This window comes from Mustela nigripes, chromosome 2 (genome assembly GCF_022355385.1).
Source record: "Mustela nigripes isolate SB6536 chromosome 2, MUSNIG.SB6536, whole genome shotgun sequence".
Lineage (NCBI taxonomy): Eukaryota > Metazoa > Chordata > Mammalia > Carnivora > Mustelidae > Mustela > Mustela nigripes.
In genome coordinates this window covers 80,891,894-80,919,186 of record NC_081558.1, presented here as the reverse complement: position 1 = coordinate 80,919,186, position 27,293 = coordinate 80,891,894, and the positions used below count along the sequence as shown (strand labels likewise).

At 37.0% G+C, this 27,293-nt stretch overlaps 1 protein-coding gene across 1 annotated transcript in view; it reads right to left on the bottom strand.

Annotated features, from left to right (window-relative positions):
- ZNF385D (zinc finger protein 385D) overlaps window positions 1-24,197 on the bottom strand; it is a 904,997-nt gene extending 880,800 nt beyond the window's left edge. The window contains exon 1 of the mRNA XM_059390861.1: window positions 23,724-24,197. Within this exon, the coding sequence (XP_059246844.1) occupies window positions 23,724-23,829 (106 nt within the window). The 5' untranslated portion in view covers window positions 23,830-24,197. The remainder of the gene's footprint in view (window positions 1-23,723) is intronic.
- Between the last annotated feature and the right edge of the window lie 3,096 nt (window positions 24,198-27,293).

Here is a 27,293-nt window from a genome sequence, read left to right as displayed (position 1 = left end):
TCACAGACCTGTACCCCTGGGGATAAAAATATATGTTTATAAAAAATAAAAAAATTAAAAAAAAAAAAAAAGAAGTCCTACAAAAAAAAAAAAAAAATGGAAGCCACTTGTGTTCAAGGATTGGTAAAAGATAATAAATGCACAGACCATAAATCAAAAGGGCAGCTGAGTTATGTAGTTCCAATATAATATTTATAGTCTGAGTCTCACCACTCTTACTGTGAGAACAAAATGAAAGATGTTCCAAAGTGTATTAAAAACTACTAACTTCCATAACCTTCTAGGCATTGCTATTATTTTTATTTTTAGTATAGAACTGTAGAATAGGACATTAAGCAATTAATAATGTAAGATGGAAAACAAGATACAAGCATAAGATTACTAAATAAGAGTGAGGAAATATAATGATGCAACCGTGTAAAATGTGAAATAAAATTTGAATATAAGTAAAAGTGAACTCACTTAAGTGAGTTCATTTGCTTAGGATATAACTACAGAATGTTCAGTAGAACTTATTAAAATGTTCTTCTGTCCTATGAATGAATTCATAATACTTCAGCTCTGGATGTACAATGCATCCATACCACTTACCCATGACTCTAGGCCAAGCTGATCTTATGCAAATTAATCTTCTTTACTTAAGGTTTAGACTAGGAAAAAATAAAACATGTACAATCGTTTTAACATCTTAAGTCAATTATTACTTATGATTGTGTCTCCACTTTGCATTATTTAAAGTATCCGATCACTTGAAATTCAGTATTATTTTTTAAAAAGAAAAACAAAGAGATGTGTAGTTGGGAAATATCTCAGTAAAAATTTCTCTGGGCCTAACTCTTTAGAATGGCATTGTCCATCTGTTTACATATTCACCCTTGAACCCAAATGTGTATGAAATCTTAATAGAATGTTGAATATGAAAATTATTCTCCATAATTAAACAGTCTATTAATGAGCATTTAGAACACTATGAGCATTTAGAACAGTAGCCCAAAACAAATCTATTTCTGGAAGCTGTTGACTTAGGGCTTAATAAACCTTGGCAAACCTTAATTAATATTTCTGGAAGACACACTGTGTGCAAAACACTATTTCTCTATTTAGCCATTATAGTCACGGAATTTAAAACTCGGTGGAGGGGCGCCTGGGTGGCTCAGTGGTTAAGCCGCTGCCTTCGGCTCAGGTCATGATCTCAGGGTCCTGGGATCGAGTCCCGCATCGGGCTCTCTGCTCAGCAGGGAGCCTGCTTCCTCCTCTCTCTCTCTGCCTGCCTCTCTGCCTACTTGTGATTTCTCTCTGTCAAATAAATAAATAAAATCTTTAAAAAAAATAAAAATAAAAAAATAAAACTCGGTGGAAAAGATAACCATATACTCAAGTAACAATACTCCAAGAAGTAATATCTCTTATAAGTAAGACACACATTGGGAGTAATTATAGCTTCCTTTATGGAATGGATCCAGTCTTAAAAGAGTACCCATATTAAATGTATAAGTATTTAAATGTTCAGATCTATAAATCTAAGCATACATTCCACTGTGTTTTACTATGTGGGAGATGTGTTCTGTGGTTTTAAAAAAGCTGTAATTCATCACAACACTTTAAAAATACTGTTAATAATAACCACTGCCTAAGGAGTGGCAGGTGCACCCTACACCCTGAGTGCATCTAAAATCATCCTGAGAGATCTAAATTATTTTTCACATTTAATTGATGAAGAAACTCTTCAGTGAGGCTGCACAAGATCACATAACTAGGACATGTCAGACCTGGTTGAATAGGCCTGCTTCTCTCTGACTCAGCACATTTTCTTAACCACAATGCTATACTGACTTCAGCAAAAAGTAATTAGTAGTATTTCTTACAACTTCATGTGTATCTACAATTATCTCAAAATAAAAAGTTTAATTTAAAAAAGTAATTAGACTGATAAAACAGCTAACCAGGTTATAAAATAGAAATGCAAAGTAGTCAGAATTGTTTATGTTTGACAACAAAAATAGCAATTTTAATTTAGCTAAACAAATACACTGCATTCCAAAGTCTATGAGATTCTATCAAAATCGTGCCCTGAAAAGCACAGCAATATAATGTTCACTATGGTGTGTTCCTAGAGCACCTCTCAGAACTTTCTAGAACAATCTATATTCCAGAAATGAGTAGGCTGCTCAAAGAGATATTCAGAGACAAGGGATATACAAGCATAACTGCTAAAAAACCTAGACAATCAGACTAAAAAATACTTTGTCATTTCCGAGATAGCTCATTTCAAATATCTGAACCAGATTTTTACCCACCAAGCTGCAATATAAGTACTATGCTTGCAATAACTAACTTGCTTCAAATACAAATATATCCAAGAACTCTATATAATCAGAATAGGCTGAAAATCCAATGCAAACACACCAAGAGTGAAAAATGTAGTAGTTTAAGACTAAATAAATAGCCATCAGCACGAAGCACATTTAAGATTAACTCATATCTTCAACATTGATTTCAAGTAATGGTACAATTATGAGATTCACAGAATTCATAGTCCCAAGATCTAAACTGCTTCCCTCCCTACCAAAAAAGGCTGAGGGGTGAGGGGGTAATTCAAATCAAGTTAAGTATGAGTGGGAGATTTAAACTACTTTTTCTTCCAAATATGGCATGAAAATGGTGTCAATTTGAATAGAAAGAAAAGGATTGCTTGTTTCTTCTCACTGACCTTTAAGCAGGGCTTTCTTTTATTTATATAGATATATAGATACATAGATATTATTACCTCATATTATTAGCATTACCTCATACTATTCATGGAACCAATATAAAAGGAATATGTCAATGTTTCCTTATCTGAGGCAGCCACAGACATTGCCACAGAGGCAAGAAAGGTGTGACTGGATAGCACAATGGATATCACAGAAAGTCTTTCTTCTCCTGCAAGGCTGAGAAGTCTATAATTACCTGAAATTAAAGGGAGTTTACATCCCTTCCTTTTCTTAGCATATAAAAGAAATCTGAAGGAGAAAAAAGGTAAGACAGAAGTTATTAGTTTCCTGCTTTAAAAATCTACAATAAGAGGGTCACCTGGGTGGCTCAGTGGGTTAAAGCCTCTGCTTTCGGCTCAGGTCATGATCTCAGGGTCCTGGGATCGACTCCCGCATTGGGCTCTCTGCTCAGCAGGGAGCCTGCTTCGCCCTCTCGCTCTGCCTGCCTCTCTGCCTACTTGTGATCTCTTTCTGTCAAATAAATAAAGAAAATATTTAAAAAAAAAACTATGATAAGAGCTCCTTTCATTCCTCATCTAATGAGATGATAACAATGTTCAATTAGGCAATGGGTCAAAGTTCACCAAAGTATTGTGAAGTGTTTGTGATAGTTTCTATCCCTCACTGTTAGCAGAGCCCCATTTTCACAATTACACACGTGACCCTGTTCCTATGCAGGACATGGTGTGACTGAGGTTTGCATTTTCTGAGGTGAGAAGTGTAATTCACAGCCCAGATGGAGAGTTGTCTTAAGATTCTTGGATTCTAAATTAAAATTTTTCTTTGGAACTTTTATTCCTACAACATAATTATTTCCTAACACATTTTTAGAGCAGTAGCTTCATCTTGACCTGATGAGGACCTAACCACTGGGTCTATGTAATTTCCTGTCACTAAAGATTTATGTACAAATATCTTAGTTCTTTAGTACATAATATTGAGTTGTCATAGAGTCTGAGTTATTCATTCACTCCACAAATATTCAGTCAGTAAAATTGGGGGCAAATATACCTTTCTAAAAAACTGCTACCAAATACTTTCTGTTAGTCTTTTCCTTTAGGGAACAGTCGCCCCTAACAAGGGGAGACTTGTAACAAGACAAGATTTCAGTCTAATTCTATAATCTAAGAGTTTGTTTCAGTTACTTAAAGTCACTCCTAGCCATTTTGAAACTTTAGTCTAATGTTGGGTCAAATGCTCCCCAATCCTCCTTCCTCCAGGCTCCGGAGTTCTGTCTGCAGGGACATGAGGACTCAGCTGATGTCACTACTTCTTTTTTTTCCAGGAAGTTTCCAGTTCTACTGCAGAAGACGTATGAAGGAAGAAGAGGATGAAAAGATGTTTTTATTCTGTGCTAGCCCGTGGAGATTCGTCTGTCTTCTTCTTAGGATTGTTGCTTCCTTACTTGAACAATCCCACAAGCCAAGAATGATCTTAGGCACTCCTTCCTGCTTATTTCCTCTGTGTGGGCAGATTTCAAGAGGACGACACTTGTCACCGACCTCACTCCCGTGACCTCAAGTAATTTCCTGGTGTGGGTGATCTGGTTATAGCTGAACCCATCGACGCTGCCAAAGCCTCTTGCTGCTGGAATCTCCTCACTCAGTGGATGGCCCTCTATGCATGGAAATTCATTTATCTGTGTCATGCCAAAGTTGGAAACACAGACTGTGCCCTCAGCATTCCTCCTATGAGCTCCGGACCATATCTATGACCCAGCAGCATCACGTTCATCAAAGTCAGCCCCTCAGCAATGTTCCTGCAAGATATATTTACTCCTCCCTGATTTATTGTTGTAGTCTCTATACTAGCCCACCCACCAGGTGCAGGAACGAGGCCCAGTTGAAATTCATGATATCCTAGTACAACTGCCAGAACCTGGCGTTACATGGAGCAATAGAACATGGCAGTGAATTCCACGGGGCACACTGTAGTACCAGGCCCCTTCCTGGATGCAGTCATCCACAAACCACTGCAAGATTTTAGTTCCTGGCTTGGGGCACCTGGGTGGCTCAGTGGGTTAAAGCCTTGGCCTTTGGCTCAAATCATGATCCCAGGGTCCTGGGATCGAGCCCTACATAGGGCTCTCTGCTCAGCAGGGACCCTACTTCCTCCCCTCTCTCTGTCTGCTTCTTTGCCTACTTGTGATCTCCATCTCTCAAATAAATAAATAAAATATTAAAAAAAATAATAAAAAGATTTTAGTTCCTGGCTCACAACTGCTCTCTCCAAAACTACTCCTGCCATATGTCATGGTGATCTCCTGCATGTAGATGTCCTTCCAAATCCTTGTTCTTTCAATTTTTTAACCCGCAGTGATCATACCTTCTACCCTACCCCAGCTACATACTCTTGTATCTACAGTCTTAACCTCAAGTAAGTGAAACCCCTCCTGGATTTCAGACATCCTGCTCTCTGACCACCACCTCCTATCTTTCCTGCTTACATGTTCTTCTGCCAGAACTGACATGACTTTTTACCCCTTCTTATCACATTTCAGTGCTCCTCTTTCTCCTGCTCTGCTCTCATTTTCCATCTTATTCACTTAAATTCCATGGAAAATCATTCTAATGACAAACACACATGAACTCTCAATTCCTTTACCTATTCCTTGCTTTATCTTCTTTCTTAAATCTAATATGCTACCTGCTTCTCACCAGCAAGCCCCCTGTGAATGTGAATGGAGTTGAGCTGATTATAGGGCTTTTGTACTGCCTGGGTTTGAAAGTCAGATTCTCCTTTCCACACCCCTATATCCTAGCTGAGTAATCAGGACAAGTTATTTAAATTCTCCATGCCTCGGATTCTTCATGTAAGATGGAGAAATTATCTACACATATTTCAAATATATACCATAAGAATTAAATGAGTTAGTACATGTTAATCAGTGCCTGGCACTTAGTAAGTCTTGATAAATGCTGGCTGTTGTTGCTTTTATTAAAAATAGATTTATTTCCTTTAAAACACAAACTTGATCCCAAAGACATAGGCACATCCCTTATGAAAATTAAATTATTGGGGTGCCTGGGTGGCTCAGTGGGTTAAACCCTCTGCCTTCAGCTCAGGTCATGATCCTGGGGTCCTGGGATCTAGCCCCGCAATGGGCTCTCTGCTCGGCAGGGAACCTGCTTCCCCCATGTCCCCCTGCCTGCCTCTCTGCCTACTAGTGATCTCTGTCAAATAAATAAAATATTTAAAAAAAATAAAATTAAATTATTTCTGAAATATGGCAGAAATTTTGCTATGAAATGAATGAACAATTTGTTTATATATTATTAAAATCTTAAATCATGATTTAGATGCCATGGTTTTCATAGCTTAACAATATCTATCAGGTATATTTTCTTCAAAATAAAGCTTCCTGTACTGCTTTTAACATAAATTTCACTTTAAAAATATAGACGAAAATTTTAAAAGTAAGAAAACCTATAATCAATGACCCCCTACTAGAAACAATCACCATTAACACCTTGTAATATAATAGTTTTCTATACCTATGCTGTCCAATATGGTGTTGTGGTTATTTAAGTTAAACAAAACTAAAAATTAAGTTCCTCAGTCACACTAACAATATGTCAAATGCTACAATATATTAACTAGTGGCTACAATATATTGGACAAAACAGATATAGAACATTATCCTCATCACAGAAAATTCTACTGCACAACACTGTCTATAAACTTTATTACACACACATAACAATAAAAATTAATAAAAATTAAAATCAACATATGATTGTCTTTCTTTTTATTCATTCACATTATAGTAAATGTAATTCAGTGTCAACGGATGTGTTTAGGCTACTCCCATCATGTTGCTAGGATCCATTTTGACGTCCTTCATATAGTCTCCATTGTCATGCAAAGAATTTGCAGCTATGAACTGATCATTTAGTTTTTATATATAATATTTTCATTAAATTTATTTTAGAAGAAATCCCCACACATTTGTTGTATCAAATGATAAATACATTTTAAAGCATTGGACATATGTTATAACTCTTTTGCAAAGACTCAGGTATCTTTTACACCACACACATCCTTTCTAACAGAAGTTACCTAATACATATTCCAGTAAAATGATATTAAGATCCAGTAAAATGATGACATGGGAAATATAAAATAGAAGAAAATAAGCACTTATAAAAATGAAATAAAATCCCATAGTGGCAGCTGTCTAGGTCTGGAGAGCAATGGAAACGAAGAAACCAGTGAATTCATGAAAACTTAAAAGAAGGATCCTTATATGGATTCCAAGAAATTAAAAGAAGTTGAACAACATTAGCAAGATGATGAAGAAAAAGATCCACCATTAGAAAAGAAAGAAAGAAGAAAGTTAGTTAGAACCATCATTAGAAAGAAAGAAAGTAAGTAAGTTTGTTTCCAGGAAAAAAAAATGTTTTGTAAAGTCACAAGAATATCATAATCAAATAATAAGCAAGCTAAAATGTATTATGACTTTGAATCATCTATAGAATGTAAGAAAATAATATTTATTTGTCCTTAACTCAAAGAACAAATAAAGGATTTTTAACATATACAGTATACAACTGTATCACAAATTTAATAGTAGAGCCTGTAGACTAGGAAAGATTTATTTCCAAATCATGATGTACAGAAGCTATGAAACATGAAAAGCTATATAATAAATAGAACTTAACTTAGTAAATTCCTTGTGTTATTCTTTTAGTATTATTTCTCTTTTCTGCATATAGGTTACAAATATTTCCAATTCCTTTCTAAAGAACAAATATGTAAAAAACATGTGGAATCATAAAAACTCTTATTTCATATATGGATATATGCCTGTGTGAGCACATGGGCGTGTTTTAAGCAGCTTGAGATTTAATTACTTTGGGTTCCAATAACTAGCTTGAGATGGAAACCAAGAGACCAAACAATAGTATTTAACCAAAGCATCTGTATTTATACATCACAGATATCCAGTTTTGCATTATTATTGAGCATTTGTAAAAATGGTCCACACATGAAACAGCAAATCCCACAGGAGGTATATTTTGATGCATATAGAGTGTTAAATTTTACACAATCTGCTGTTTTGAGTGTTACCTTTATGGGATTTTTCTTTCAGTATCACCTTTATTTCTTAAGGAAAGTGTTTTTTCATGGGGTATTTGGAGAAGAGGCAGCAGAGAGGGAGGGTAGGCCTAAGAGAAGGGAAGAGGAAAGAGACAAAAAGAGGGCAAACATCATGGTATCCTTCCTCATGGCCACAGAAATTCCCATCTCAATCAAAAGTCAGCAGGCTGTCAATGCTGGAATTCTGTGTCCCAAATGATTTTCTGTATGCCAGTTTTCAAGGAAACATAAAGATAGTTTTCAAGTATCAATTTACAAGTATCAAGATTACATAGATTAATAGAACAGGGACTGTTATGGCTTAATTCTTTAAGAGATAAAGACACAGCAATAAAGTAACGAATAAAAGCACAAATCAAAGATAAGACCATTCTAAAGGTTTGGTCCATTCAATGTCATCCTCAGTTATATATATATTATTGGACGTATTACAAAATAAAATCTTTGGTGAGACATTTAAAAGAAAGTAAAAGATGATATAAAGTATCAAGAACAAGAGGTAAGGGTGGTAACAAAATCAGAGTCTACCATTAAGTGAGCAAAACATTTACCATCCAGACAATGCACTCTCTTCAGTATGTATAGGAAATGAGATAGTAAGTTATAATAGGTCCTATATTATTGTAAGCACATTAATTATATGAAAAGTGCAGGAATAAGCATTTGCACATAAAAAGAAAATTCCATCATTGAGATTATCAAGAAGTTCACACACATAATTACATAGTACTTTTCCAGCCTTAACACAATGAAGCTTTCAGATAGGAAGAAAAATAGACCAAAGCATATCATTATCCCCAAATCTCTAAGTGAACTTGAAACGTTTTTAAGTTTCAAGAAGTTTCTGGAGAAGGAAATAAAAACTTGAGAGTAGCCCTGAAATACAATAACGAGTACATTAAGAAATGTATATAGTTGATTGTGAATTCATTTTCTCACAGACCGTCCACCACTTTTCAGTTAGAGGCGAGATAATCAAATTCAATCATGACCAGCTTAGCAATTACTTTTATTTTTTTAAAGAAATTTTATTTTTAATATGCTGGGTTCAAGGAGAAACTGGGACATACTGTTTGAAAAGTCTAGTAGAAGCCTGGAAGTACAGGGTTCTATCTTCATAGTACTTTACATTTTTGCGTAGCACTGCATCAGTCAGGATATGCTAGGTTACACTGCGGTAACAAAGTCCTAAAATCTTAGTGACTTAAGGAAACAAAGACTTGCTTCTGACTCATGCAACGTGTTCATCTGAGATCGGCAGGGTCTTCAATGCAAATTATCCTCAGTCGGGGTCACAAGCTTTCAAAGTCTCTACCATCTGAAACACTGCCGATCTCTGTGACTGAAAAAAGGAGCTTAACAAACCACACACCAGCTTTTTAAAGACTTTGGCCAAAAAGTGACAAATCACTTCCAGTTACATTTTCTTGGCCAAAGCAAATGATATGTCATAACTTTACTTCAAGGAAGTAGAGTACTGCAAGCCTTCCAAGTGACTGATTTGTAAACAGATCTAATCACTACAGACATTTTATATGTTCCATTTTAAATTGATTATTTCCTCCTTTCCCAGTTAACTTTAAGTTCCTGGGGATAAAATGTTGAATCTTATCCATATTTCCAGGTTTTGAATCTTGTGCTGTATTGGGCCCTCAGTATTTGTTGAATGAATAACAAGGACTGTCAGCAGAGTCAAGCATTTCAGCATGTTCAGGACTAAGTAATACTGAGAAGAGACCTTTGGATTTGACATAAAGTTCATGTGTAACCCTTGAAAAGTGTCTCAGAAGTAAGGCAAATTGAAGTGAAGAAATGGAAGAAAAGATTGGAGATTGCCCTTTCCAAAAGTGTGACGATGATTACAAGGAGAGAATTAGGGCAGCAACTTGAAGGAAGTTTTTCTATATAGAAAGGAGAGTACAACAGATCTGGAGGGAGAGCAGGTGAAAAGGAGAGTGAAGTTTTAAGAGAGAAGATGAGTAATTGATAAAATGCCCAAGAGGTACCAGGAAGGAGTGGGATCATAAAATAGGTAAGCAGGCATTGGGACAGCAATCCTTTTGAGATAGAGGTGTATGTGAATCAGGATGGTTATAAAGTTGTGCCTGGTAATGACCAAAGGAAAATTTGAAGGCGTCCCTGTCTAATGATCTTTCCTTCATCTGAGAAACAGAAACCAGATAAGATTCTGAATTTAAGAGGAGGCATTGGACCAAGGATTTGAAATGCAGTACAAAAGGTAGAATGGCAGTTATAAGAAGGCACACCCTGGGGCACCTGGGTGGCTCAGTGGGTTAAAGCCTCTGCCTTCCGCTCAGGTCATGATCCCAGGGTCCTGGGATCAAGCCCCACATCAGGCTCTCTGCTCCAAGAAGAGCCTGCTTCCTCCTCTCTCTTTCTGCCTGCCTCTCTGCCCACTTGTGATCTCTGTCTGTCAAATAAAAAAAAAAAATAAAATCTTAAAAAAAAAAAAAAAAGAAGGCACACCCTGAGCATTAGAAGAATGGATGGCATTTTAATGGATGTCCACTTGGAACTGAAATTTTAAATGGCAAAAGCAAATACTCATCTCCAAAGTTACAAAAACCATCTATGTGATTTAGTGACCCAGTATCATAATCCTCCAAACCATCCCGTTACACACCTAGGCTCAGAACCCAGGAAATGGAAACAGATGACCTCTTTCTGACATCTAACAAAAAAGTGTGATGCTTTCACTCCCTGTACAAAAAGGAAGGAACGAACGAACAAATGAACCTGATAACATGCTTGCCAATTTTGACTTAATTTCTAAGAATGAAATAAAAATATAATTGCAGAATGTTTCTCTTAGTATGACCATTTTAAATCTACCATCATTGGGTAATGCTGGAATTGGAGGAGGCTGGAATTGATTCAACTAACTTAAAATATTATGCAACTTCCAAGAGATTTTTCTGTCTTGCAAAATCCAATCCTTCCTTAAAAATGAGCTGGTATTAGCTTTTTTACAAGAAAAAAAATAGATAGCTTTTGCATTGTGCTCAGAAATAAAGCAAAAACTTCTTTGAATATATGTAGATGCTCTCCTACTTTGGGCACATTGATGAAATTTAGTACAGGTCACAGTAACAGTGAGAACTGAAAATATTCATATAATGATACTAACTATAGGAACTTTTTTATGTTCTTCATGATTATTAACATAAAATGGTAACAAGGTAATTCCTGTCATTTTAAGTCAATATTGGTACCTGATATTTAATGTACAAAAATAGTTAAACTCTGAGAAAACAATGTTGGTATTGAAAGAAAAAGTTAAGTCAAGAAGAAATGGAGATGAATTCAGGGCCAAAGTGATGAACTAACTCATCTTGAGAAGACAATGGGAATACCAGTAGAAATGACAGGAAATGATGCCCTATAGAGATAGTAAATCTCTCACTGGTATGAAAATTAGTTATAAATCATATGTAAACAAATGAATGTATGATATCATTTCTATTCCTTGGCCATATGATTTTTTTATGTACGTTGTAAAAGAGAATGAGATATATATATAGTAAAGGCAGCATAATGTTCAATGAAAAGGCATTTTTAACAGAGAGTTCAGTTCTCAAAATTGTTTATGGGATCACTTTCTTACTATTTGAATGGAAGGCAAAAGAAGAGCTACAAACAGCATGACACATGAGGTTGGGATTATCCTGTTAAAATCACAGCCACTTGACTAGCTTTAACAATCAACCTCTCTGGGGACATTTCCAATGTTATCTTGGAAAGTGTTCACAGTTCAACTCTGACAACTTGTTTCATTTTCTGAAAAATTTCAGGAACTAATAAAGTAAGACCTAAATAAACCTTTACTAGACTATTGGAAGAGCATGATTTATTTCTTTGAAACATATGTCTGGTAATTTTCTTTTAGAGAAAACTACTTTTATGATTTTCCACAAAATATGCCAAATCATCCTCCAACTAACCTCCCAGTGACGTCCAAACTATTTTAGTATGTGGACACACGCTATAGTCCCATGCACACATAGCCATATTCACGAAGTCAGCACCATGATTCTAGTTCCAGACACAATAAGTACTGTGCAGTTTTCGGGACTATCTTAAAGGACACACTTTACTGTATTCTCTATACACATTATGACAACCAAATTTCAATAATTTATTACCATAATTTTTACTAGACTATACTCATGCTTCAGTAAAAGCTGACTTCCAAGATCCAATGTTGCTTATTTTAATGAGAAAACAATGATATGAAATCTTAAAAATTCTTTCAAAATGAACAAATACCAATGCCCTTGCACGCCCTGTTCACTGGAGGGAGCATGAGAGGTATATTGTGTTGGCATACGTTGTCTCACTGTGTGTCCCTCTGTTCACCTCATACGTTCAGTGTTAGAAACAAAGAAATAACACTTTGACTTTAATGTTTTGACACTCCTTTAGTCAGAATTCATGAAATGGAAATGAATAACTGTGTATTCCTATGAGACTCTGATAATCAGGGTGATCACTCAGTTGGCACATTTCTGTTTCCATCAGGTTATAAAAATTGAGAGCCTTCTAATATTATTTGATTATGCTGCCCCTCTAGAGATCACTAGCTATTATTACCTTAAACCTTTTATTATTCTGAAACACACAATGTCAGTTATTAAAATATTGCATTTTATTTATAAAGGTTTAAAAAAAAAAAAACACTGCAGTCTTTTGCTGTTCAAAACAAAGCTCATTGACATTGCATCACAAACACATTTGAGAAAGTAGTTAAGTTGCCAGGTTTCAAATTATCAAAGGGATGGGGTAAAAACAATTTCATTGAATAACACAGAATTTCCAAACTCAGTTAATGGACAAGATGATTCATTGTTCTGATGTGGCAAGACAAAACGGAAAGCCAGCAACTGGGAAAGCACAAAAATGCAGAGACTGGAAACTTTCAAACCTGGGCATGGAAAGCAAGCAATTTGCTGTAATCAGATTGTAATAGGCAGCATTAATTTATAGGAAGATGCCTTTTGGAGTACCAAATTAGCCTAATCAATTTAGAAACTTATTAATGGTCCTGACAATTTTCCTTAAGGACCACATCAAGGTATATAACATAACTGTTAAAGTCACTTTAACATTTGCATAAAATTAGTTTATATTCACATCAAATCTGAGTATGGTTATAAAACCTATCTTGGAATACATTTCAGAGCAATTTTCAAATTAAAGTTTCATTAGTACTCCCTTAATACTGTCATTTATTGATTGTTCTCATCTCCATGCCAGTCATACACTATCACTGTCCCCAGTAATTCATTCCAGCATATGATAGACTTAACAGAAGCTATTTCATTGCGTATGTGAAAAGAAAAGGAAACTATTCAGGGTAGCAGAGAGAACATAAGGCTTTGAGTCAGACATGGTGAGTTCATGATCCAGCTTTGCTACCTCCAAGTTACGTGGCCTTGCAAAATCACTTGACCTTTTGTTTCCCTATCTTAAAAAAAAGTAAATGTGGCTAATGGTAACACCTACCTCCCCTAATTTGTGGGAAGAAACAAATGAGAAAATACACATGTCATTTCTATATTCAGTGAAACTATTTCAATATTAGATTTTAGTATGTGCATTAAGAGGAAAAGAAGTCTTGCTCTAAATGAATATAGAAATGTAAAACCCGTTATTCACATTCACATAATGGCAACCTCTTCTACCTTGAATAGTATTTAGTTTTCTCAAACTTTCTTATGCATGCTAAAACATCTTAATTAGGTAAACTTTTACTTTGTTAAAGGCAATCTCTTAATGAAGAGATTCTTTTGGGGTGCTTGGGTGGCTCAGTGGGTTAAAGCATTTGCCTTCAGCTCAGGTCCTGATCCCGGGGTCCTGGGATCGAGGCCCGCATCAGGCTCTCTTCTCTGTGGGGAGTCTGCTTCCTCCTCTTTCTTTGCCTGCCTCTCTGCCTACTTGTGATCGCTGTCAAATAAATAAATAAAATCTTAAAAAAAAAAAAAAGGAAGAGATTATTTCTTCTAACTTCTTCAGAGTTCTGAATGGTTCTTCTTCAACTTTTGAAAATTTAAATTAAGAAATCATGCTCTAATTTATGATCCAAGAAGAGAAAACATTTTTTAAAGTTCTGGTGTCATCTCTTCAGGTTAACTTGTTATGGTTTTTTATTTATAAAGAGTCAAAGAAGTATGCATTGGCATCAGACATAATTTAGGATTAATAAATAATTAAGAGTTATACCACTGATTAGTAAGAATTTTTTACAGAGTGCTCAACAAAATCCACAAGAACTGAAAAATGTATTTTGTAAGCAATTTCCTAAAGTCAAACTCTTCTTTATGAGGTGCTAAAAAACATTATTCAACCTACTAAAGCCATTAATTAGCCAGTAACTGAGCTGTATCTACTTAACTCTGGAGAGAGCAAATGACACACTATATCAAAATCTGATTGATTATTATGCTGTTTTTGAGGCAATTTTTGGAGTACTGTTGGACTTTGGTAATTATTTAGCTCAATTTTGTACAGAGTCTAAGTCAACCACAGAGTGGAATTTAATTGCTCATTCAACAATGTTTAGGGATACCTACTTTGTTCAAGGCACTGTCAAGCATTACAAGAGGTAAAAAGATTAATACGACATGGTCCCTGTCATAATGGAATTATTCTCTATGGGACTGTAGCTATCATTAGTTAGATTATTGATGCTTAGGGAGGCCTGTGAAGAACCGTGATGAACTGTCAAGGTAAATCCAAATCAGTTCACTGTACAGTTCACTGTATCCTACTTATTAATCTAGGCAAACATGGACTTGCCAGGAACTCATACAGTCTCATTCCCAAAGGTATCCATTTTCTCGGGCTCCCCAAAGAGTCAAGCTGACTCCAATTTATAACTCATCAAAAAATAGTACCAGCACTAGGAATTTATCGAAGAAAGTGGGCTCAAGCTCACTGCCATGGAACAATGGCTTAAAGTATCACAAAGGGAACAAAATTTATAAAGCATTGAGCATTGTCTAAGGGCTACATGGCTTTCTCATTCCTGTAGAAACTCTGAAATGCTTAAAGTTAAGCCAAATCAGAGGTAAGCCAAAGTTAAGCAGTACTAAACTCCTCTGTACTTTGTCAGAAAGATCCTATGAAAGTCTCTGCCACATTAACAACACAGATGCTGCTCATCGCACCATTCAATTCCCCTTTCATGAAGAAAATTCCCTCCAGTCTCAGTCCTAGGAATGGTGTTTTTCTCCTAGACAACAGAGTTCTGATGGTATCTGTGTCAATGGATCTGATTATTGTTTAAAAACTGAAGGCCAAATTTATAGACCAAGTCCTCCAAATGGATAAACCCTTAGAATATAAATAACTTGGAACATTTCCCCCGACTCCTAAGGAAATTTTTCTTCATCATGTACTTCTGAATGATAAATTGACTTTTTTTTTAAGATTTATTTATTTATTGACAAAGAGAGAGACAGCGAGAGAGAGACAGAGCACACAAGCAGGGGGAGTGGCAGAGGGAGAAGCAGGTTTCCCTCCAAGAGGTAGCGTGATGTGCGGCTCAATCCCAGGACCCTGGGATCATGACCCGAGCCAAAGGCAGCTGCTTAACAACTGAGTCACTCAGGCACCCCAACAAATTGATTTTTAACCTTCTTAAGTATAATTCAAATACAGGGAAGTACAAAAATTATATGTACAATTTGATGAATTTTACAAGTGAATTAGTTCACTAACCAATCCTCAAATCAGGACACAGAACATTTTCAGCACCTTGCCCTTCCACCCTGATAACTCTGATGTATTCATAAGTTAGCTTAAATTTTGAACTTTGTGTGAATAGAATCAGGCTTTTTAAATTTTCTGGGTTTCATCGGTCAACATTACATTTGTGAGCTAATTCGTATGTTAATCTGCAACTATAGTCAATTCCTTCTCATTCTAGTCCCTTACTTTGTAAATTTAATTTAACAATATTTTACATTGTTTTTAAAACATCTCAAACTCATTACCAGGAGGTAAAGAAGGGACATTATTTTCTTAGATATGATACCAGAAGCCCAGGAAACAAAGGAATAAATGAACAAATTGGACTTTGAAAAATTTTTAATTTGCACAACAAAAAACACTACCAACGGAGTAAAAAGGCAACCCACAGAATGGGAAAAACTTGCAAATCATATTCCAAAAAATATAGAGAGAGAACTTCTTTTTTAAGATTTATTTGAGAGCAAGAACACAAGCAGGAGGGGCAGAGAGAGGAAGAGAGAGAACCTTAAGCAGACACAACACTTCTCAAGCGTGGAGCCTGAGGTGGGGCTCAACCTCACAACCCTGAGATTATGCCTGAGCCAAAACCAAGAACTGTGTACTTAACCATCTGTGCCACCCATGCATCTCTACATAGAGAACTTTTCAAACCCAACAAGAACCACAAAACAAGCAATCTACTTCAAAAATAGGCAAAGGACTTCGACATTTTTCCAAAGAAGACATACAAATGGTCAACATACAAACAACACAAAAAGATATTCAATACATTAATCATTAGGAAAACATAGCACCTCATGTCCACTACAATCATTACCATTAAAACAACAGACAGACAGACAGAAAGAAAGAAAGGAAGGAAGGAAGAAAGGAAGGAAGGAAGGAAGGAAAGAAAAAAGGAAGGAATACAGAAAATGAGTTTTGGCAAGGATCAGCGAAACTGGAATCTTTGTGCACTGGGAATGAAAAATGGTATAGCCATTAGGGAAAACATTATGGCAGTTCCTCAAAAAAATTAAAAATAGAATTACTATATGATCCAGGAATTCTACTTCTGGGTATCTTTTTAATGATAGAAGGCAAACTGGAAGAGATGTTTATACATCCATGTTCATAGCAGCATTCCCCAAAACAGGTATAATGTGAAACAACCCAAGTGCCCATTGATAGATGATGGATAAACAAAGTGTAATATATACATTTGATGATAGGAAGGGAATATTCTAAAATATGCTACTACCTGGATGAATGTTGAGGTCGTTATGCTAAGTGGAATAAGCCAGTCACAAAAAGACAAATACTAAATGATTCCATTTGTATGAGGTACTCACAGTAGTCAAAATATTACAGACAGAAAGTAGAATGATGGTTGCCAGGGAATGAGAGGAAGAGGCATGTGGAGTTATTGCTTAAAAGGGATAGAGTTTGGGGCACCTGGGCAGCTCAGTTGTTAAGCATCTGCCTTTGGCTCAGGCCATGATCCCAGGGTCTGGGATCAAGCCCCTAGTGCGGCACCCTGCTCAGCATGGAGTCTGCTTCTCCCTCTGCCTATCTCTCTTCCTGCTCCTGAGCTCTCTCTCTGTCAAATAAAATCTTAAAAAAAATAAAGATAAAGAATAAGTAATTAAATAGTGTCAATTCACTAAAGCCAGAAAATCAATGAATACCTTTTAGGAAAAAAATGTAAAATATAATAATTCCAAAAGAAAAGCTCTTAACTTTTCAGCTAAACCCAAGTCCAATTAACCATAATATCTTATTAGTTGATATTTCTAGTTAATTATGTGGTTGACAAAATTCTGTTTTTATTGCTAAAAGTGTATTTTAATTTCTTTTGTTAAATTTATTCCTGATTTTTTCATTTTATTTAATGGCATATATAGTACTACAACCAGAAGGAACTGAGTTCAAAAGTTGTCCTATCCTAGCTATGCATGTGTGTATTTCTTAGTCTAGTTCCTTATCTCTAGTGTAAGTTTAATAGCAATTCTTTGTTCCTAAAATTTTGAGATTAAACATAAAGAGCCAATTGTAATTCCTAAAAGTACTAGTTAAAAGGTAGTAGTTGTCTAGCTATTTTTTTTTTTTTTTTAATACACTGAATGCTCCATGAGTCCAGGGCCTTGCTTTTCTGGTCAGCACTGATATCCTTAGCACCAGTATTCTAGCACATAGTAACCGCTCATCAAATATTTACTGACTGCATTATGTTAAAGTGAACAGAAAATAATTAATGGCCCTGAAGTCTTTGATCTAAAAATCTGGTCAAAAATTTGAACATAAATTAAGGTAATATCCTTCAAAAATACATGATCCTTTATACATTTTCCATAATTTAGTTATGTTGGTTCTGCCATCTCTTCATACATCTAACACAGCATAAGAATATGAGGATGAGATTATAGTTGGCAAAATAATGTACACCCAACTCTCCCACTCCCCACTCTAGCTGCTCAGATCCTAACCCCTAGAACCTACGTCACATTATTTGGGAAAATAATCATTGCAGATGTGATTAAGCTAAGGACCTTAATATAAGAAATTATACTGAATTACCAGGATAGGCCCAAATGCAATCACAAATGTCCTTATAAGAGAAAAGCAAAGGGAAATTAGTCTCACAGGGGAGAAGGCAATGGTAATACAAAGACAGAGATCAGTGTGATGTGACACAAACCAAGGAACGCCAACAGCCACCAGAAGCTGCAAGAGGCAAGGTACAGGCGCTCCCCTAGAGCCTCAGAATGTGCACACCTTTGCTGATACCTTGATTTCAGCCTGGTGATACTGATACCAGATTTCTGACCTCCAGAACTGTGAGAGAATATATCTCTGTGTCTTAAGCTGCCAGGTTTATGGCAATCTGGTGCAGTCACTACAGAAAACTCATGTATGACAATGAGAGCTAATAACTATGGCATATTCATTTTGCACTAGACACTATTTGAAGCACCTTTAAAAAAAAAAAGATTATTTATTTCATAAGTAGGCAGAGAGGCAGGGAGAGAGAGAAGAGGAAGCAGGCTCCTCACCAAACAGAGAGCCCAATGAGGGGCTCAATCCCAGGACCCTGGGATCCAGAGTGAGGATTTAAATACAGGTATTCTAGTTCTTGAGTTCACATTCCTAAATTCTGCATCATGTTAAATGACTGTTTCATCTCTCTAACTTTAATGCCAAATTGTACTATGAATATAAAATTTGTGACTACCTAAAAACTCAACCCAGTACCTGAAATCTTTTTTTTTTAAATTCTAGGTGTTCTGGATAGATTTGGTACACTAAGACCAACTCATAAAAGTTGTTCTCAAACAAAATAGTTTTAAAATCTGGATTATTCAGGATGCCTTCTGGAGTTTCAAGTGTATTCCTCTGTCTAGGTAAGATAAAAATAAGATAGAAACATTTTATTGATTTTTCTTTCATTTCAGTCCAGAGTAGATGAGAAATTGTTAAAGGAGAGAGAAATTTCTAATATTTTTAATAATAAATTATAAAAACAACAGTGATTAACTCTTTAGATATAAAAGGACACATTACAAGATCACACACACACACACACACACAAAAACAACTAAGCAGGAAACGTATGACCCCATGTTATGAGAAACCCTTAGTTAAATCCTCAAATGGACCTCCCTAATACTGCACTGTATTAGTATTTGTTCTTCTCATGGTGACAGGCAGGTCTAATGGGTAATGAAGATATGCCAAGATTAGTACTGTTTGACAGAATATGGGCTTCGTAACTGCATGGAAGTAAAGAAAGAACTCTGTTACTGTAAACCTCTCACTTAAAAGACCAGATTAGTAATGTTGCATGTCTGCCTGCTTTGGTTACATGCAATTCCTTTATCAGGGAGAACTTCCCCTTTGTGTTTCAAATAAGTCAAAAGATGAAACAAACATATGGTTGGATGACACTATAGACAAAGTAATAAAATCATTAAATGGTCTAAAGTTCCCTATTGTCACTCTAGACTGCTGTTCTAGTATTCTCTACCAGTTTGTCAGTAGGTTAAGGAATAAGATACTCTTTGAATCCCATCCTCAATCTGGGTACAGAAGTGATACAGAAGTATCTGGGTATGACTACAATCATATTTAAAATGGGATAAAGAGGTCATGAAGAAATTTGATTCATCTCTGCCTCTCAATATCCTTAAAGTTCTCTGTCATTGAACTTTATTTATTTATTTATTTATTTTAAAAGAAAAGCCTGGGTCAATCCAGAAAGAGGTGTTACTGCTAATTTTAGCAGGCCCTAGAACATAAAGATTAACACATTATTAAGGTACTGGAATTTTTAAAATGATCTCAAACATGTTATTCACTTGTTCAAAAGATTAATTGCCCTGATGAATTTCAGGCACATAACTCCATTTGAGCTGATCCAGGTTTCCTAAGAGGTTACTAAAGTGGTTGCTCAATGTTCAACCCACAGGCTTTATCTTATTCAGACTCTCTCTTTAGAACACTTGTCAAAATACTAAGGAGTCTCACTTACCTTGAGTTCTAAGCTCTTGAAACATTCAAAATTAAAAACTGTTCCCCATATTAGTTTCTTCAGTTTGTGATATCAATGGGACTCAGATGCTTATTGAGTTTAAATCATTTACCAGAAACCCAGTTGTTCAAATCATCAAATAATATAAAATAAACTAATATAACTATTGTGCAAATATGAAATTTGAAAAAAATTTGTAAAACACAGAACATATGTTCATGTGATTATAAGGTTAACCCACTTACAAGATACTCCTCCTAAAGTATTTTGCAATTGTTGATTTGCATATTCATTGCATGAATTCGTATGAATTTATATTCAAAATTAGTCTCAATACTTCATAACTAAGGTTAAACATGTTAATCACTATAACAACCTCATTACCTACTTCCAAAAAATAAAACCTCTAGGCAAGTTATTACTACACTATTTTTATATTCCTTCTAAAACCCATATATATATTCAGAAATGTATTGTTTATAGTAGGCAAAATATGATTTTAAGACTTCGAGTACATCAAAAGACACAAATATATATTTCATGCAATGCCAAGTTACTACTAGAAAACACAATTTAACCCTAAAACAAAAGAAATCGTGGGAATAACCACTAGTTTACTAGAATAGAGAAATGCAGTATCTTATTGAAAACAATAAGATACTATGTAAGTGCAATGAAACATAGTAAAACAGCCTAACTTCTCAAAGACTCTCTATTTTCCAAAGCTGTTCCCACATCTGGGATGTGAATATTAGTTTCCCAATGGATTTATATACTTTTATCTGGTAATTCTATTCATGTGCAGGCAAATTAGAACTATGACTTAACATATACCACTATTCCCCAGATAAGCATAATTACATCTTGTGAAAAAATACAATACATACATCTTATTTGTTGTTCTTGCTCTCAGTTTTAAAACCTCGAAATCTTTAGACAAGCACGAACATAAATTATCTGAAGAACACATCACTAATGAATTTATAAAGTTGGAGATTATAAGAAAATAGTGGAAGACATGTACCTAGCTACCTGCATAAACTTTGCAGGAAGAAATGCAACATCTTAATTAAATTTCAGATAAAATAAGCCCTCAGTTGGATGTGAATCTTTTAGCCAAAGTTGTTATCATAGATGAGACAATATGTTTTGTTGAATTGCAAACATTTTTCATTACTGAACTTTTGATGCACCTAGTAAATAGCAAATCACAGCAGGGGGTGTAATTGTTTCGAAAATATTGTTGAAAATAGACAGGAAATTTTCAAAGAAGCTGCTAGTATCTCTTAATAGAAATTCAACATTTTGTTAGGATTTGAGCATTAATTATAAGCTGGCTGAAATGTAAGAGTGTCCAGGTAGACCTCAGAATAACTCTAGAGAGTCATACAAATGTGATGTTAGCACCAGGTATGTTTGATGTTATAAATCACACATTGTTAAGAGAAAGGCTAGACTATACTACTATTGATTTACAATAAAGGGACTCAAAGAAGGAACACTGTCAAGGGGAACACCAAGACCTCGGCATTTAGCTCTCTCTAGAGATGGCAGCCCCAACTACATAAATGCCACTCAATTTTCATTTGATTTGAAGTCTAAATTTGACACTTCTATTAAATTAAAAATTTTAAATAGTTGTGAATCAATAAATCTATGATGTGGTCATCGCCTTACTTATTTTTCATAGGGTTGAGAACTGAGATGGTACTCCCATTTTGTATAGTACCAGATTGTATAGTGCCTAAAGGAACAAATTTTGGAGTCCGGCAATCTTGGGTTCTAAAATACTAACTCTGGAATTTTTCCAAATTTTACATGTCTAAGACTCCTTTTTCCCTATCCACAAAATGGAGATATAAGGATGTTGACTTCTTGGGGTTGTTATGTATTTACAGAAGCTGTAATGCCCTTAATACGTTGCTTAGTGTGCAGTGAATGGAAAAAAAAAATGTTAGATGCCATTACTAATGTTCTTGGTGTTGTCAAATAACCCCAAACGTTCTTCAGCCACATTGTCACAGAGCAAAAACAGTCAAAATACCCTATATTTTGTCCTAGGATCTTTTTTCTTAACACAGCGAGCTTCCAGCACTTCATTTACTGAAATCCAAGATAATACATTAACTCAAGATGTTTGCCCATTCCCCAGTCTATATTTTAGCTCCATGGTTAGTGTTCAAGTTAATTTCCGAGGAACATCTGGAAGGAAATGTGAAGAAATTGCAGCAAAACCCAGACACACTGTGCTGCATCAATCTACATAATTTGGAATGACCCATATTTGCCTTTCATGCTTACAAACCAGAGTATAGTGACTAAATTACCCAGTATAGGGCAAGGGTGACATGAAAACCCAGAGGGAGATAAGCCTTTCCAGTTGGTTCCAGGAAACATGGTGAACCAATATTGACTAGACATGAAAATCACTTTTAACAGACAGCTAACAACCAACCTCAAGAGAAGAGAGAAATTTCCCCCATGACATTCCAAGAAAACAACACTGGAATGTCATTAAAAAAAAAAAAAAAAAAAAAAAAAGGCCCTAGCTCCAGGGTCCTTAGTTACACCCACAAAACATAAAGTAGTCTTCCAAGTCAGTTCAAGGTTTCAGAATTTGGGAATGTTCAAATACCCAGGAACATCACATCCCTTGTTACTTTCGCTGCAGCTCACCCTGGAGCAGACAAACGTTATCTCCAGAAATATGTGATGCAGGCAAGTCTGAACTCTAAGGGGGGAGGGTGGGGAGACACATAGGGAATTGAGCATTTCACAAGGGGCAAGATGGTATTGGGTCAGGCAGGTTTCCTCTGACCCCAATTTGTGCCCACAATAAAACCTCTCCCCAAATGCTGGAAGTCACAAGGTATCCTTACCCTGCGCTCCCTCATTCCTGGAGCAGGAATGCAATCAGATCCCGGGACACTGATTTACCCTAACCTCCCAAGTCCAACCTGAATCTTAAAATTATTCCTCTGGAAGAAGGCTTCCTATAACACAACAGCCTCCCACACTGCCCGCAAATCTCGTGCATCCTAAAGACCTTGAAAAGAAGCCCCCCCCCCCCCCAAAAAAAAAAGGAAAGAAGAAGGAAAAAAAAATAGACGAAGGAAAAAAATAAAAATAAAATACAATCACGAAGCTGGCTCGCTGTGCTTTCCTATCCCAACAACTTCGCCAGGTTTCCCAAGGAAACAGAGCGCCCCCCTCCACACACATACCCAATAGGAGACAGGCCCATCCTCGGTGGCCCAGCCCTCGACTCCAGCCAGAGCCTGGCTGACCCAGTCGCCCCCCGCCGTTGCTTTCTCTGCCCCTGGTCTCAGCGGGAGCCCCTCAAGCTCTGCGCTGGACACTCCAGCCCCCACCCACATCAACCTCACATCTCTGCTGGCCGCTGAGCTGAAGAGGCAGGGGAGCAGACTGGTGTTATGGGGTACACGAGAAGGGGGACGTCCCGGGTGTGGACTCCGCAAATGCCCATTCCGTGCGCCTCACCTCTCGCGGGGACACAAGCCTAGCACGCGCCCAGCACCTCGGCCAACTCCGCCACCCGAACCTAAACACCTCTTTTGCACTCAACTTACCGCGGCTGGGCTGAGCCTTCGTCGCCCCCAGCAGCTTTTCTCTCCTTCCTCCCGCCGAGCCCTTCATCCTCCTGCTGGCGGCCGCTCGGCGCCCTGGCCCTGGCATCTGGGGAGCAGGAGCGGCCGCCAGGGCTGACTGGCCCCGGGGGTGCACAACTGCCCGCCTGCAGCTTCGGTGGTTGATAGTCACCACGAGGCGAGGCGTGAGCGGCCGCCGCAGAGAATAGTCCCCGAAGCAAGCGCCACGCGTGTTGTCCCTCAGGCGAGGGCTGGAGGTGGCTGTCAGCGCGCCTCTGCCTCCACCGCACCCGGCGGCGCTCCGCACGCGTCCGGAACCCGAGCCAGCCTCAGGTGCACCCAGCTGGGGAGAGGTGCAAGCTGGCGCGGAGGGAGGGGCCGGCCCGGGGGCGCCCGGGAATGGAAAGAAGACTGAGCAGAGAGAAAGAAACCAAGAGGCGAGGAACTAGCTTTAACGGAGTGAGTGGATCCCGGGTGTTAAAGGGAAACGCGAGGGAGAGAAATGCATCCAGAAACTAGAGGTATTAGAAATGAGCTCCCTGAGCTGCTTTGGGAGACTCAGGAAAGGGGTTTTCCTTTTGTGCTTAGATCCTTTATCCTCCTGGGTTGCCTACAGTTCTACCTGAAAACAACCTCACCCCCACCCCTCATTCACCACCCCCTCTTTTTTAAACATTGAATCTCCAACCCGAGTACAGATACAAAGTGACCAAGTGAAGATGCTACAAAATCACATGAAAGTTCCACCTACACAAAACCACAGTTTTCAACCTCTTTTGAGGGACCCAAGTCCTACTGGGTCCTACTGAAGGGATTTATTTCCTTCACCAGATACCTCTGCCAGTCGCCTTTCTGTTTCTCCCTACCTCCCTCTCCCCTGCCCTCTCCCTTTCTCCCTTACCCCCAACTACAAATACCCTGGGGTGAAAACACACCCTCTATTGTCCTTTATTAGGAGGTAGAGGGGTGTTTCTCAAACTTTGTATCCCATACTTAGCATCTAGGGAATCTGGTTAAAGTTCAGATTCTGTTCCAATAGGTCTGGAGTAGACCCTGAGATTCTCCCCAAGTCTAATAGTGTGGCAGACGCTGCTGATCCAAGGACCACATTTTGAGTTGCAAAACACAAACAACATAAATTCGCTTTCTAGTACCAGCTGAGCCACCAACTATTTGCAAGATAATCTGAAACAAGTCACTGAGACACTGTCTTGCATGGAGTTTCAGCATGCTATGGAGGCCAAATAACTTAAAAAATGTGAATGGCGTGCAAAGGTATAAAATGCCCCATATATACAATGCTGTCAGTTTTTTCTTTTTATATATATATATATATATATATATATATATATATATATATATATATATTGCTGTTGATAAAATTATTAGGAATACTTATGTTGATGAAAGTATATAAAGATAATAGTAATTTGCTGTATGTTCTCTAAAGAGCTCTAAAAAATAATCAGACCCCCCCCCCCCCAAACACAGGGTCATTTAAAAAGAAAACATGAAGTAACATACTCTGAAGTATAGTCTATTCATCCTCTCAACCAGTTGTTGACTTTGGCAGATATGCAGTACTGTTCAAGTATGTATTATCAAGTAGTTAAATCACTTTTCAAGCTAATAGATTTTAAAAAAAAAAAACAGAAAGAGTAAATGCCAAGAAGAAATAAATAAAAAGAAATATAGTAAATGTACTAAAAGATATATTGTTTCAACTTATCATGACTATGTTAGTTTGGGTTGATCCTTTCTCCACATGTTTCATCTTCATTTAAATACTCATCCTATCATTTTAGTTCAGCAAGTGTTAGTTAGTCTTTAACATATTAAAGGCCTTTCCTGGGGTGAACAGAATCTGACACAGTCCTTGCTTTGAAAGAACAATTTTACTTATACCAATAAACATGATGTTAGGCAGTCCGTGGCGCCTAACAGGAGAATAGGGAACAGGAGAACACCAAACACATTAGCACAGAGAGTTCAAAAGGCAGAGAGGTCTGGAGAGACTTCATAGAAGGAAAGTCATTCTAGACAAACCTTTAAATGTGATATGATTCCATGAGGCAGAAGTAAAAAGGAAGGACACTTAACAGTAAAAGAGTAAGACCAGAAATGTATGGCAGGTAGTGGACCCTTGAACCAAACATACATGCTTGGAAGACGCTGGAAGAAATGGCTTAAAAGACTGGCAGGTGCTAAGACGGCTACCCTGAGCAGTTTGTACCACACTTGAAAAGTACTGAGCAGGGACCCACCATCATCAGAAATACAGCAAGAAGGCTTGATAAAAATAGTTAAAGGGCTGAACTAGAAAATAGAGGTGTAGAAAGCACTTAGGAAGTGAAAGCCACACATAAGAGACATGAAGATACAAACAATGATACCAGTTGTGGGAAATGAAATATAAAGATATTTAAAAGGAGATATAATTAACAGTAACATAATGTAACTGTGTGGAGAAGAGAGATTTATTCAAGAGATCTCTAAGGTTTTGTGCCTGGAGTACTAGAAATGGGGGACACCATTAAGAACGGAGAAGTCAAGAAGGAAACATACAGTTGGTAGTATGTTTGAGCTTATTGGTGAAAGGCTATCAGATAATCAATTCTCTTCGGACATTTTTAGTCAGAAATGTGGGAGAGATGTTCAGGTGCAGATGATTACACAATAAGGAAAAGAAGCCTTGTATTGAGGAAATAGATTCTGAGTTAGAGCTTGTGTTTGCTTTCATTTTTTAGAGCCCTGGGCATGTATATAAATTGTTGGAGAATGAAGTTAATGGGGTTGAACAGAGAAAGAAAAGAAGTACTTACTTAGGAGAGAAGCTTAGAACTGTGTTGCTTCCGGTTCCTCAGTTCCACCAGCATCCATGAACCACAGATAACAGAATCCTCTACATAAAGTCATCTTGAGGATTGAGATAGTGTACTGTTTTCTCACTTATGTATTTTATGCACTAACCTGATGAATAGTAACCTCCAAAAATGTTCACTGAATGAATTAATTTGGTAGAGTAAGAGACACCAAATCACAACTGAAAAGATGGGAAGAGATGGCTAAGTGGGATCTGTTATTTCAATGTCATGAAAACCAACTAAGGGAAAAGTTTTGTTACAGAGACGGAACTGACAACAGATAACAAATGGGACAGAGGTATTAAAGGAGAAACATTGAAACCACTGAGGAACTTTTTAGGTTCATTTTGGAGGAGACTCCAGTTTCACAAAGTTAATTGGTTATTTTCAACATTACTATTGCACCAAAAAGGTATCACTATTATGTGTGGCAAAGGAATTAAAGAAGAATCTTTGATTTTTCTTTAAAGAAATTTGACAATTGGGCACCTGGGTGGCTCAGTGGGTTAAGCCACTGCCTTCGGCTCAGGTCATGATCTCAGGGTCCTAGGATCGAGTCCCGCATCGGGCTCTCTGCTCAGCGGGGAGCCTGCTTCTTCCTTTCTCTCTCTGCCTGCCTCTCTGCCTACTTGTAATCTCTCTGTCAAATAAATAAATAAAATCTTAAAAAAAAAAAAAAGAAATTTGA